The sequence below is a fragment of the Scylla paramamosain genome, chromosome 7 (genome assembly GCF_035594125.1).
Source record: "Scylla paramamosain isolate STU-SP2022 chromosome 7, ASM3559412v1, whole genome shotgun sequence".
In the NCBI taxonomy this organism is placed as follows: domain Eukaryota; kingdom Metazoa; phylum Arthropoda; class Malacostraca; order Decapoda; family Portunidae; genus Scylla; species Scylla paramamosain.
In genome coordinates, this window is record NC_087157.1 from 25045616 (window position 1) to 25060615 (window position 15000).

Here is a 15000-nt window from a genome sequence, read left to right on the forward strand (position 1 = left end):
AAGGAGGGGGAGGGAGGCAGGAAAAGAGTGAGAAACAGAGGAAGGCAAGATGAGTGGAAGGGATTGAGAGGAGATAAAAATAATGGGGACAAAGAATAAAGAATCGGATGAAAAATTAGCTACGGGGCGAAAAGAAAAGGGATCATTCTTTTTGAGGTGCTAAAGAAAACGGGGAAAGGGGAAAAAATAGAACACGGGAACTAGGAAAGAACAGGAATAATGCTTGCGTCGGGAGGGGAGAAAAGGGAATCTAATGAAGAAGAAACTGAATAACCTGGAAAATGCTGGAAGGTCAGGTGGGCGAGGGATCAGAGGAGACGACGAGGAAGAGGAGGAGTAGGAGGAGGAGGAGGAGGAGGGTAAGAAAAATGTTGAATAATAAAGAAAGACTCGGAAAGAATGACGTTACCCAAGAAGCAAAGTTATATAATTTTCTCCCCCTCTCTCGTTTTCTTCATCATTCTTGCGTTCTTTTCTCTTCCCTTTTTTTCTTATTTCTTCTTTCCTTCACCTCTCCCCTCCTCTTACTGTTCACCTTGCCTCCTCCTCCTCCTCCTCCTCCTCCTCTAGCCTTCCGATGCTTCGCCTTCATCTGTTCTTCATTGTCATTCTCCTGTGGTTCTTTTGCCCACTTCTTCACTTCTTCATTTCTTCAGTTTTCTTCCTCTCCTGTTGTTTTTTATTACATTTTTTTTATCCTTTGTGTGTGTTATTTTAGATTATTAGGTGGTGGAATTTGTATGTAACAGACAGCCTCGTCACAGGTAACAGGTATGATGCTACTTGTTATTTCTTTCTGTTGGCTCATTGTCATCATCATCTGTAGTAGGAGGAGTATCATCATTAGTTTATTTTTTATTCGCATCTATACCCGTCGTTCTTGGTTTTTCTTCTGCTCTCTCCCTTTATATCCTGTTTTCCCTCCTCCTCCTCCTCCACCTATCCTCCTCCTCCTCCTCCTCCCCCTCCTTCTCCTTCTCCTCCTCCTCCTCCACCAGCTGTCGTAGCTTCACGCGCCCGACACCAGCTGGCTCCTCTCTGGACTCAGGAAAACTTCTCTCTCACTGAAAGGGCAGATTCTGGTCCGGATATATTCTCTCTCTCTCTCTCTCTCTCTCTCTCTCTCTCTCTCTCTCTCTCTCTCTCTCTCTCTCTCTCTCTTGCATAACGGTTGTTTTCTCTTTTCTGTGAACTTGCTTAAAGGAATACGAGTATAGTGGCAAGAGGTGTTTTATATGTGTGTGTGTATATATATATATATATATATATATATATATATATATATATATATATATATATATATATATACGAGTATATATATTTATATATATATATATATATATATATATATATATATATATATATATATATATATATATATATATATATATATATATATATATATATATATATATATATATATTGGTGTATCTGTTGTTGTTTTCGTTTGCTTCTTCTTCTTCTTCATCTTCTCCTTCAGGCCAACAGAAGGGGGAGGAGAAGGACGAGGAGGGAAAGGGGAAAGGAGAAGAGGGGGAGGGGCTGAAGTTTATTAGGTTCCTCTCGAACGTGAAAAGTTTCGCTCTATACAGTTTTGGGAAGTTGTGAAAAATGGAGTGCTGTTAATTTTAATATTCATGGATACCTCTCTCTCTCTCTCTCTCTCTCTCTCTCTCTCTCTCTCTCTCTCTCTCTCTCTCTCTCTCTCTCTCTCTCTCGCTCTCTCAAAAGGGACGAGAAAGGAGAAATAGGTCGAGCAGAAGATTTGGAAAGAATAAAAGGAAATAAAAGCAGGAGAAAGAGGAGGAGGAGGTGGAGAATGGAAAGAGTGAGAATGAGTATAAGAAGAGGAAAGAACTGGAGCAAGAATGCGGAGGAGGAGGAGGAGGAGGAGGAGGAGGAGGAGGAGGAGGTGGAGGAGGGGGAGGAGGAAGAGGAGCAAGAGGGGGACAGAGAGAAGAAAAGAAAAAAAAAAGAAATGTAAACGAAAGCGTTCTGATAGTGTGCTAGAGAGAGAGAGAGAGAGAGAGAGAGAGAGAGAGAGAGAGAGAGAGAGAGAGAGAGAGAGAGAGAGATGTATATTACCAGATCTAAAGTAAAATATAATAAGACATAGAACTTATCAAAAACAAAGACAACACATACTAAAATACGGAAACACACAAATAAACACATAAACCCATACACTGACACCACCAAACCCACCACAACCACCACCACCACCACCATCACCACCACCACCACCACCTGTACAACCTCTTGCTTGAGTTAGGAGATGTGAACGAGGACAGTAAGGCACGGTAACTTCCCCAACTTTTCCTAACTTAGCCCCTTCATGTACGAGTATATACGTACGTTTTGTTTCCTTACGCGCCCCTCCTCCTCCTCCTCCGCCTCCTCCTCCGTCATCTGGCAGGGTCCGTCCGGTGGCAGGTGGCGGCAAAATCCAAGGCAAAGACGATATTATTCCCTGAGAACAGAGGCATCATCCGGGACAGAGAGAGAGAGAGAGAGAGAGAGAGAGAGAGAGAGAGAGAGAGAGAGAGAGAGAGAGAGAGAGAGAGAGTTTAATGGGAAAACCAAGCGTGTAACGTAAAAAAACTGAACGTGAGAGGAAGAATGGAAGGGAGCGAGAGAGAGGGAGATGTGAACAGGGGATTAGAGAGAGAGAGAGAGAGAGAGAGAGAGAGAGAGAGAGAGAGAGAGAGAGAGAGAGAGAGAGAGAGAGAGAGAGAGAGAGAGAGAATTATAATGTACAAAGATGTGAAAAAAATAGATCAATGAATATAAAAGTTGAAAAATTAATAATAAACTAACAAAAAAAAAAAAAAACAATTATCAATGAACAACAAAAAAAAACTCACATCTTGCACCACTGACTTATCTCTCTTTATAATAAAAAAAAGTAAAAAAAAGTAAAAACCAAACACCTCATATTTACCCTTCCTATTCCTGGTTATCCTTTCCCTTCCTCTTTCCCTTCCCTTATCTCCTCCCTGCATGTCCCCTCCGGTCCTCCTATTCCCTCTGCTACCAATCGTTGTCTGTATCTCTTCCCACTCTCATTCTCCCTCTATCTCTCTCCCCCTTCAAGTATTCCAGTCGATGTTGGTATTTCATTATCAGAATTTGCTGTTTAAACATTAAAATGTGCACTCTTTCTGGTGGCCGGGCGGGCGACGGGCCAACATGGGGCTGAGCCAGACAGGAGACTGAAAGTAAACTGGAAAAAATGCTGGAAAATACGTAAGGGAGGAAACAAAAATAAGATCGAGTGGAGGTTTGTTGGAAAGGTGTATTTGTCGATTGATTTAGTCTTTATCATGACTCGACTTCGATTTATGCTGGTGTGGTCTAGTTTTCTATTTTTTTTTTTTTTCCGTGTTTTTATTTTTATTATTTTTTTTAATTCATCTGTTGCCTTTTTTGCCAGTTACTAGTTACGTTTATGTTTTTCTTCTAGTTAAAATGTGTGTGTGTGTGTGTATGTGTGTGTGTGTGTGTGTATGTGTGTGTGTGTGTGTGTGTGTGTGTGTGTGTTTGTGTGTGTGCCTGTGCAAATTTCCTTTTTTTTTTGCATCCGTTTGTTTGCGTGTTTGGGATTGTTTTTGTGGCGTCCTCTTGTGCAAGCATTATATATTTTTCGTTTATCTCATTCGCCTCTAGTATTTTCTGTGCTGGTTCGTGTTTAATCACATTTTCCCTGGCTGATATATTTGTGTTTTTATTTACGTGAGAGTTTTACTTCCCACGGTATTTTTTTGTGCTATTTTTAACTTCCCTTACCTACATTTTGAGTTTATTTTATTTTTTTTATATTTTTCACCTTCATTTGACAATTTTACTTCTATTTTACATTTTTCTTTATATCTTCAGGTACATTTTCAACTTAATTTTTATTTACCTTCACCTACCCACATTTAAGAATTATTCATATTTTCTTTACTTGTATTTTAACCTTATCTCTGGCATTGTTTCTGTTCATCCACGATTCTTAGATAATAATGCTGCGCATCACACCGAGTTCAATTTTTCTACGTGATGTCAATAAAGAAATTTAAAAACGCTTAATATTTAGTCATGTCATCCGTCTTTTTTTTTTTATTAAACTGCCACACGATGGATTATATTATTTTTATATGAATTCGATAGAAAAAAAAGATTCATTGTCACGTCATTCCACCACAGTTTTTATTACCAAAGTGAATTCTGATATTTGGTATCGTAATAAACAATAATAAGAAAACTGTAAGTAACTTTGAACTCTACATTATTTATAAAGTCAGCCCGAAAAAAAAAGGAAGAAAAACAAATACGTGTATATTCACTCAGGTCATTCATCATTTTCAGTCTCGCAAATTCGGTGAAAAATATTGGTGTCGTGAGGAATGAGAGGCAAAAAACAATACGTAGGTTAACGGGGACGCAGCAGCCTTGCCTCACCCACCGCGCCTCCGCCACAGGTAAGCCCCGCGCCGCACAGATTGACAGGTGTAGGGATTGGCAGGTGTGGGGAATGGCAGGTGCAGAAGTGGGACTCGAATCTGTTATAAAGTATCTTTCAATCTCCCTACCTCGCTCACACACAAACTAACCGTGACCCAGATCGCTAAAACACACACACACACACACACACACACACACACACACACACACACACACACACACACACACACACACACACACACACACACACACACACACACACACACACACACACACACACACACACACACACACACACACACACACACACACTCTCTCTCTCTCTCTCTCTCTCTCTCTCTCTCTCTCTCTCTCTCTCTCTCTCTCTCTCTCTCTCTCTCTCTCTCTCTCTCTCTCTCTCTCTCTCTCTCTCTCTCTCTCTCTCTCTCTCTCTCTCTCTCTCTCTGTCAGTTATTATTCATGGTTCATCACTGGATTTATTTGCTTCTTTCATATTTAACGTTTTCATGAATAAAGAAAAGGTTATGCGTCAATATTTAGAATCACCTTAACCTATCATGTAACATTCACTAACTGAGAGGGTGAGAAGCGCATCAAATATAAAATAAGTACACTGGGCTCAAGATTCAAGGTGATTGCTGCTGGGAGTGTGTTTGTTGTACTCGTACTTATCTCAAGCGCGTATTAAACAGTTTTCCTTTTACATAATACGTGATTTTTATCCTTAACTCATTTTTTCGCCTTAACTTTTCTCTAATGAAGCGACGCGTTTCGAAACAAGGCATTCGTTCATCGCTGCTTTTCGTGTTTAGGGATCGAAGGGTTGTGTTGATGCTGCATAAACGAGACACTGCAGCTGGCGTCTCTGCTTACGTAACAAGGGTGGTGTCCGCGTGGGAATGTTCTCACCATAACACCAACTCAACACCATTCATCACCGCCTCTATAAAAGAACCTCATTCAGGGATCTCTGATGAAACCTTCCTAACACAGACAGCTCTTCACATGATATGCTTTCTTTCCTTACACATACACACATTGGTACACACTCCTGCATTGTATGGGGATGAAAGAACAGAGTAACATGAACTCTTGAGAAAAGAATTTGTAAACTTTTCATCTCGTTTTCGTCGTGCCAGGCCGCGGCTTCACTTTAAAGGCCCTTATGTAGTAGAGTAAACAGTGAGTATCAGTCAACCAGATTAAGATATAAGACAAGTTACGCCAGGAATGCCTTAAGTAGACTGTGCAGAATTGAGAGATACGTAATGGAAAGGGGAAGGGAGAACCAGGGTCTTTGTGTAGCAGTGAAACAATAGAGGGTGATGATGAAACAATGTGCCTCTCACCCCGCAAGATTCCACGTCATTCAAATGGATAATGTTTCCCTCCGCCCGTAGCACCCGACCTGCTGAGGTTGTCACGGGAATACATCCGTCACACCTTGCTAATTATTCCCACACCTGCACCAGTGAGGGGAGCGCACGTAACTGATGGCTGGTGTTTGTGACGCGTCTCGTCTGTCAGGAGGGGCTGTGTTTGTGTGTTCTTCCTCCCTCACGGTGTTCAGCGCTCCGTACTCTTGAGACTTGTTATCTTAAACATCGGCTCTTTCACCACGACTGTTTTCAAAGGCCACAGAGATGATTAGCTGGGTTTTCAAGAGTGTTTCTCTCTTGAATAATGTAGATTTTTTTTTATTTGCTACTAGAATCGTAAAACCAACCTTAAAAACCAATGTAACTTCCAACTAGATCCTTTTGAATGTCGTGGAGGTGCGGCGCAGAAGTGTTTCAGAATATGGTTCTATGTGTGTCTGCCGCCGCACACTCACGCTTAAGTATTGCACCTCCTTTGTAGTTACAGATTGATATGGTGAACCCAATGAATAATGGACTCCGCAAGTAGCATAAGTAAATCTATAAATATTGGTTATGATGATTTTGGAAATACTTATCAGTGGGGCTTCATACATGAATCAGTTTTAACATCCACGAGTCGTTTTTAGTCGTTTTTGTGTGTGAGTGGAGGGACTTGCACTACAGTCTTGAGAATTACGTGCTATGGTGGTGACTGACAGCTACATTCTCTCGGTGAAACGTTAAAGCTCAGGTAATTGTATAGTGTGTGTGTGTGTGTGTGTGTGTGTGTGTGTGTGTGTGTGTGTGTGTGTTTATGTTTACACAGGTTAATATTATAAACAAGTTATGTAAGAAGGAGAATATAAGAAGGAAGGAGGGAAGGATGTGGGAGTGGGTAGTTACTGCGAGCGACAAAGAGTAACACAACAAGGCAGCGGCGGGTGGGCTGGGCTGGAAGGAGGGCTGAGCGTTCCCTCCCTTCCTCTCTCTTCCTTTGTCCATGATGAGTAGGTTAGGATGGGAGAAAGGAACACACGCCTTGCCTTCCGCACACCTTTCCCCAGCACCACTTTTGACGAGATGATTGAAGAGTGAAAGAGATGACGCGGACAATAAAGGGAGCAGTGGAATTATTCTCGGTAGCTCTAATATTGAGTGTTCAAACATTGCTGTCAAGAGAGACGCAGCTGTGAAAGGTAATTAATGGAAATATGAATGAAAAAACTTAGTATCTTATTGTATAATGCCGTAGAAATTTTATAATGGGTATTAATCAGGAACATAACACTGCAAGGCCACCCAGCAGAAGAAATAAAAATGGATCTTAACGCTCACTTCACAAAGAGGAAAAAGTAAGGAAGGTTGCCTCACGCATCTCAGGGACGGACAAACATCCTTTACTACGAATGTTGGGGCGGGAACGTTCAATTCCAGGGTGAAGTGGCTGGTGCTCAACCCAGCCAGGTGTTCATTGCGTGTTCCAGGAAGCCCGATGATCCGGATTGTGTGTGTGTGTGTGGGGGGGGGGGGGGGAGATGAGGCTGGCGCTAGCACTGTTCCGGAAAACAAGTTATTTACACATCACAAGCTTACGTAGTTGTTAAGGGCACGGCAGTCAGGCCAGAGAAAGAGTGCACCTCACTACTTCACACTTATTCACTGGACACCAAACAAGACTTGATATCATGGAAAATCTGAACTCTTTGGGTTAAGTAACAGTGAAAAGCAAAAAAAAAAAAAAAAAAGAATCAAACACAGAAGGTTTATGTAGTCAAAAGAAAAAGTGTATCACCGCTACTTTACTCTTATTCATTGGGCACGAAATAATACGTAATGCCATGAGAAATTTGAGCTTTTTGTGTCAAAGAAAGTCGAGGACCTAAACACTGGAACGTTACACAGTTGTTAGTCACGGAAGTCAGCGGTCAGGCAACAGTATACCTTTATTCTTTACTCTTACTCACTGGAGTTAAACTAATACATAACGCCATGCCAAATTTAAACTTTTTTATAATAAAGGCCGGAAAAATCCAAATACCAGGGGTCATGTAATTGTTAAAAGACTCGGAGGGCAAAGAGTATATATCCACTACTTTATTTGTATTCTCAGAAAACAAAGTAACACATAATACCATGCAAAAATTTTAGTCTTGTATATTAAAGAAAGGCGAAAAAAAAAGGTTTTTGAAATACTAGAGCGCTAGAAACACTAGAAACACTAGATCAGAGACTCGGATGGTAAAGAGAACACCTCCACTACTTTACTTTTACTCACAGAGACAAAATAATATGGAATGTCATGCAGAATTTGAACAATGTGATCGTTCAGTATTTAATAATGAAAAACCATTACAAAAAACAAAAGCTCAAGTAATTGCTAGGACAAACATAAAACACTTCCACTGCTTCACTCTTCCAGATAACAAAATAATCCCTAACATCACAAAAAAAAAAAAAAAAACATTAAACACACGCAGAAAAAACACTTTTTTATAACTCAATACTAGTTTTAACCTCCCAACATTTAATAAACACAAAAAACCTTATATTTCATAACCAAAGCCTCCAAACACATAAAACAAACCCAAAACACTTAAATACCCCAATCGTTTCCACACTCACCTCACATCACCCAACCAATTAACATGACTTTCCTAAACTCACCAGTCGCTCCCTTGAGAAAGAGAGAGAGAGAGAGAGAGAGAGAGAGAGAGAGAGAGAGAGAGAGAGAGAGAGAGAGAGAGAGAGAGAGAGAGAGAGAGAGAGAGAGAGAGAGAGAGAGACTCAAAGACAGACAGAGGAGATACTCGTACATAGCCAGGCGGAGATAGCATCAGGTGACCGCTTGGGAGAGGAAGAGAGAGGAAGGGGGAGTGATGCACCTAATACCTGAGAATCCATTAATAGCCGGCACAGTCATGGGAGATTATACCTGTCCTGCGTAATGAGCTTCCGCCAGGCATTATGTCTCGGCTGTCGCGGTGCCGACGACGAGGAGGAGGAGGAGGAGGAGGAGGAGGAGGTCGTGAAATGGAGTAAGAGGAAGGCTGATGCAAATGAAGGGAAATAGAGGAAGAGGATGTGAAGGAAGGCGGAAAGCAGACGCAGGGAAAGGTAATATGAAGATGCATAATATTAAAGAAGGGGACCAGTTGGAGGAGTAGGAGAAGGAGGAGGAGGTGGAGGGGGAGGAGGAAGTGGAGGAGATGCATATTGGGAATGAAAGGAATGAGAGAGAGAGAGAGAGAGAGAGAGAGAGAGAGAGAGAGAGAGAGAGAGAGAGAGAGAGAGAGAGAGAGAGAGAGAGTTGCAGTTTTCAGTGGACAATGTGCACGCACACACACACACACACACACACACACACACACACACACACACACACACACACACACACACACACACACACACACACACACACACACACTTCACAGAAAAAAGATCACAATCCTTTCCCGAAAATTATAAAACACGTGCCAAGAAATCGAAATTTCACGTTTATTTCGATCAGGAAAGAGATGAAATTTAAACGTGATAATCTCTCTCTCTCTCTCTCTCTCTCTCTCTCTCTCTCTCTCTCTCTCTCTCTCTCTCTCTCTCTCTCTCTCTCTCTCTCTCTCTCTCTCTCTCTCTCTCTCTCTCTCTCTCGCGCGTGACCTCAATTTACCTTCCTCAGAAACTCTTCCTGGAGTTGCACCTCCTTATTGAAAAGAGGGTTAGTCTTGCCCCCATTCTCCCTCTCCCTCTCCCTCTCCCTTCCTTTCCATGACAGGTATTAAATCATTTATTGCTCTTTGCTCCCTCGCTTTTAAAATCTCAATTACATTTTTGCTTCTCGTTCGAATCACACCTGAAGTAACACCTGTTTTATTACGATTCTTTTTCTTGTTTCTTGATGAATATGAGAGATTTGAAAGCACTTTGTTCCCCGTATGACTTTTATATTGACTTAGAATTAACTTCGGTGTCACGCACTGAGGCACGTCTCTTTAATTACGCGTTTGTTTATCAAGATAAATGCGATGATAATGAGGAATAGGGAAGATGCGTGATAAAGAAGAGATAGAACGGAGAAAGAGATACAACTGGAAAGTTAAGAGGGTAAAGGTTGGGGATGAGAAGAGAGGGAGGAGGAGGTGAAGAGAAGAATTATGATAAGAAAAGAACATAGATTGAAAGCAAAGGAAGTGGAAAAATAAGAAGAGGGGGAATATAATGAGGCAGAGGGCAACGAAACAGGAAAGAATAATGAATAAAAAAATGAAAAAAAGAGGAGGAAGGAAGAAGTGGAGGCAAAGGAGGAGAAAGGAGACAAGAAAAGGGGGAAAGGAAGGAGAGAATACAATGGATTAAAAAAAGAAGAGGGATTAAAATGCTGAAAGGGGGAGAGAGGAAAAGTGAGTCACCATACTGGGAATAGTTCATGTGGGCGAACGTATAAAGAAAAGTGAAAAAAAAAAAAAATCAATAAAAAAAAAGTGAAAAGTGATCAGTGTTAAATATAGGGAAAAAAATATGGAGGAAAACTGGAGGAAAACAAATGCTGTCCAAGTGAAAAGAAAAAAAAAAAAAAACAGGCAGAATCAAGAGACATGTAAAAACAACAATAGCAGCAGCAACAACAACAACAGTAACAAGAAGAACAGCAGCAGCAACAATAAAAACAGCAACAGCAACAACAACAAAAGTAGCAATAAAAATCTCAGTTTCATCTTGTCATAAAAAATGGACTCGACAGAGAGAGAGAGAGAGAGAGAGAGAGAGAGAGAGAGAGAGAGAGAGAGAGAGAGAGAGAGAGAGAGAGAGAGAGAGAGAGAACAAAAGATGTAATACAATAATAACAAGTAAAATATTGATAAAGATATGAATAAAAAGTAATTCCTTCACTGATTTCTATCCAGTATGTTTGTATAATTCAGTTCTCTCAGCACAGTAAAAGAGAATAATCAAGGAAAGGAAGGAGGCATGGAGAGTAAGCAAGGAAGGAAGGTAGAGATAGAGGAAAGGAAATGACATACAAGTGAGATTGAAGACCTACACCAATCCATCTTTTTCATCTAGATTTTGTTAACCCGTGAGCATCTGAGAGAAAAAAAAAAGAATAGGGAAGACAGAAACGGCAGGAATGGAGTGAGGTGAAGATGAGGGAAGTAGAAGGGTGAAGAATGGGAATCAAAAAGTCATTATATATATATATATATATATATATATATATATATATATATATATATATATATATATATATATATATATATATATATATATATATATATATATATATATAATTTTTTTTTTCATAACCAGGGATTTAGGAAGAATTTTTATTTGTTTGTTTATTTACTTTTTTTTTTCTGGTGGGGGGGGTGTTCGGTGTATGAGTGTGAAGGAAACCGGTTAAGGGCACAAAATAGGAAAAAAAGAATATTTGTTATTTGGCCGCTCCTAGAAAAAAAAAAAAAAAAGGTAATCAGAAAAGAGAGTGTAGGATTATTCTGATATTTTGCTTGATTGTTCGTTTGATTGCTGTTAATCCATGGCCTTATAATGACAGCCACACATTTCACTTAATTTGGCAAACTCTAGATGATTTAAAAAAAAGAAAGATAGAACTACAGACACTAAAATTTACTAAACAGTCATTGATGTCTGAAAATTTGATCCAAAAGTTGTATAAGGAATTTTAATAAATTTCACAAGCCATGGCAGAGTAAAAGATTAATATTTGATACTCGAATATTTTTCAGGTCTATTCCTTACCGCGAAGCAGACTCGCTATTCTAGGCAGCCACCAATCAGAGTTCGAGGTAAATTTTTCATCCAATGACTTGCTCTCAGAAATTCAATATTACCGCCAACAATAAGAACTGCGAGTGAAATGGTAGAGGGAAGGTAGAGAAATTTTAAATAGATAGTTATATATAGAGAGGGACATTCTAAAACACAAAAAGTATTTATAAGATTCTGCATATGCAGATTAGATACATATTAAATACAGATAGATAGTGAGTTATAGATAGAGATATATATTTTAAAACACAAATAAATAGTTATATTTAGAAGGACACCTTAAGATACAAATGAATAGTTACATGAAGCTGCATATTGGGGAAAGAAGAAAAATTTTTGCTTGTATCACGCACAACATCAATGTGTTATTGGTTTGTGTTCTGACTTGTATATGAATTGTAAAGTTGTGTTAAAGGGTATTTAAGGTTAATCTAATGCAAAACTAAGTATTAGTTATTAAAATGAATAAAAGAGTGACGAAAAGATAGCGAAATGAGTATAGCTTTTGTTTCTGACGTACCGAGCTGGGAACTAAACTCACTGCTTGGCCTCTCTCGAAGCCAGCAGTCGCTACCCACATGTCACCATGGCAACAGTCCTATTAAGACGTACTCTTGCCTCTCTAACGGTTGTCTGTTGTTAAATTCGCTCTGTTAAGAAGAATTTAGAAGCTCGGAACCACTGGATAATCCCAAGGAAGCTGTCTTAGCTACGAAAACATCGACTAGCAGCTGGCCTGGAACCCAATGATTGCAACTCACCACCACTCCCTGATGGCTCGAACCACAGCTAAGTTATCAGTTATTTATAATTATATTTAGCGATGCTTTCTGTGATTATGTTTTAGCTGGGAGACAATTAGGTGAGTAATAGGATCAAAAAGCTCCCATAAATGGAAACACGTACGAGTATCAACCGTGGAGGAAGGAAGTGGAAGGAATGGATGAAGAAAGGGAAACAGTACAGAGGTGTTGAAGTGAGAAAAGGTGGAAACTGCCTAGGGGAAACAACTGCATAAGCCTGCCTGTCACTTTCTGTGTAGCAGTGGTTAAGGGGGGAGGGGGAAGGGGGAGGAAAGTGATGAGTGTATGGGTGTAGAGTAAATAGTGTGGAAGTGAAGTGTGTGTGTGTGTGTGTGTGTGTGTGTGTGTGTGTGTGTGTGTGTGTGTGTGTGTAAGTGAAGTAGACAGCGCTTGGTTTACACACACACAAACACACACACACACACACACACACACACACACACACACACACACACACACACACACACACACACACACACACACACACACACACACACACACACACACAATGTAGGAAAGGAAATAAAGCTCTCCGTTCTGTAACATTTATTTATTTATTTATTTATTTATTTTGGAGTGGTCGCGCGTGTGTTGTGTATTTGTATATGTATGTATGTATGTATGTATGTATGTTTTAACGTATCATTGGTGGACGTGTTGCACCGCCCGTGACATTTTTCATTTGGGGATTACAGCCTGACATGACACGGGTACCTGGCCTGTCGTGGACATTACCTGCCAACCTGTGCATGGGTACACTAGGTAGACCTGGCCACGGATCTGCATACACACACACACACACACACACACACACACACACACACACACACACACACACACACACACACACACACACACACACACACACACACACACACACACCTTCTTTCGTCCTCTTCTTTTCTTTATTTCAGTATCTACCTCTCACTCCCTTTCTTCCTTCATCCGTTCCTCGTTTCATTCACTTTCCGTTCCCTTTCTTACCTTTATTCACCACATTTTCCTCCTCCTCCTCCTCCTCCTTACACACAAACACACGCATATACATATAATTGTTTGCATGTATAATTTATCCAGGGCCACACCTCTCCCACAAGTCTCTCTCTCTCTCTCTCTCTCTCTCTCTCTCTCTCTCTCTCTCTCTCTCTCTCTCTCTCTCTCTCTCTCTCTCTCTCTCTCTCTCTCTCTCTCTCTCTCTCTCTCTCTCTCTCCCCCCCCCTCAATGAGTAATGGATACGTTTGTTTTCCCTTCGCCGCCCAGGTTGGCTCAGGTGGGGAGGTTTAATTGCAGGTAAAGCCGAGTCGGCAGGTGGCACGCTAGCCTGCTGTAATGGGCGTGATAACGTAATGATAGTTATGATAATGATGGTGATGATACTAATGATACGCCTCATTATTCTTAGTATTAATCTTTTTCATTAGGATATTGTAATCTAAGGTTTGGTATTTGTCGTTTAATTGTAATAATTGTTTGTCTTTAGCTGTATTTCTGAATGCCTGTCTATATGAGTTTTTTTTTATCGTTTTGTCTTTTGTTTCCGTCTTTGTCTTTCTATCTATCTTTGTATAACTATCATCTATCTATCTGTGTCTGTCCGTCCCCGTCTGTCTGTCTGTCTGTGTCTGCCTTTGTCTATTTATCTATCTATTTATCTATCTGTTTTCCTACCTCTTATCTATCAGTCTATCTTTATCTCTGCCTTTCTATATGTTTCCGTGTTTCTGTCTGTCTGTCTGTCTGTCTGTCAGTGTGCTTGTATCAGTCCCTCTGTTTCTCTCTGTGTCTGCCTGTCTTTTCTATTCATTTACATATGTATATTCTTACATCTGTTAATCTACATTAGAATCTGGTTTATTGTCTGTCTGTCTGTTTCTCTGTCTGTCTGTCTGTCTCTTCTTTTCTATCTGTATCAGTATTTCTTCATCTGTATTTATTTATTTATCTATCAATATATGTATCTTGTATACTTTTGGTTCTAATTTCAGTGTGTGCAATGCTCGAGATCCCCTTGTCCCTCACCCTCGCGTGTGTCCCCCGCCTAATCCCTCCATGTCTTCCTTCTTTCTCATCCCAACCTTTTCCTTTTCTTTGATGTCGTTTTCTTACAAATTCCTTCGGGAGTTTCACTGAATTTTTATTTTTCGTATTGCAAATCTTTACGTTCCCTTCTGCCTATCTATCTGTCCGTTTGTGTCCATCTCGCCGGCTCGTCCTGTCCGTTTATCCCTTTTCCTGGTTGTCTCCCGTGCGTCCTGTCTGTTCTGATCCTTTTGCTTGGTTTTCTAAGGTTTGTTCGAATCTTCGGAAAGAGAGGCGGTGGGGAGTTGAAGATTTTATCATGAAAGCGAATAATGCAGTGTTTCATCCTTTCTTATTTAAAGGGAAAGTGTGGTGTGGTCTCTCTCTCTCTCTCTCTCTCTCTCTCTCTCTCTCTCTCTCTCTCTCTCTCTCTCTCTCTCTCTCTCTCTCTCTCTCTCTCTCTCTCTCTCTCTCTCTCTCTCTCTCTCTCTAAGATGGTGCATGCGATCAATTCTTCCACACACACACACACACACACACACACACACACACACACACACACACACACACACACACACACACACAC

The 15000-nt window shown here is 40.4% G+C and overlaps 1 protein-coding gene across 1 annotated transcript in view; it reads left to right on the plus strand.

Annotated features, from left to right (window-relative positions):
- Positions 1-15000, plus strand: part of LOC135101786 (uncharacterized) — a 398691-nt gene that overhangs the window by 65241 nt on the left and 318450 nt on the right. Inside the window, exon 5 of the mRNA XM_064006081.1 lies at positions 4351-4463. Coding sequence (XP_063862151.1) covers positions 4351-4463 — 113 coding nt within the window. The remainder of the gene's footprint in view (positions 1-4350; positions 4464-15000) is intronic.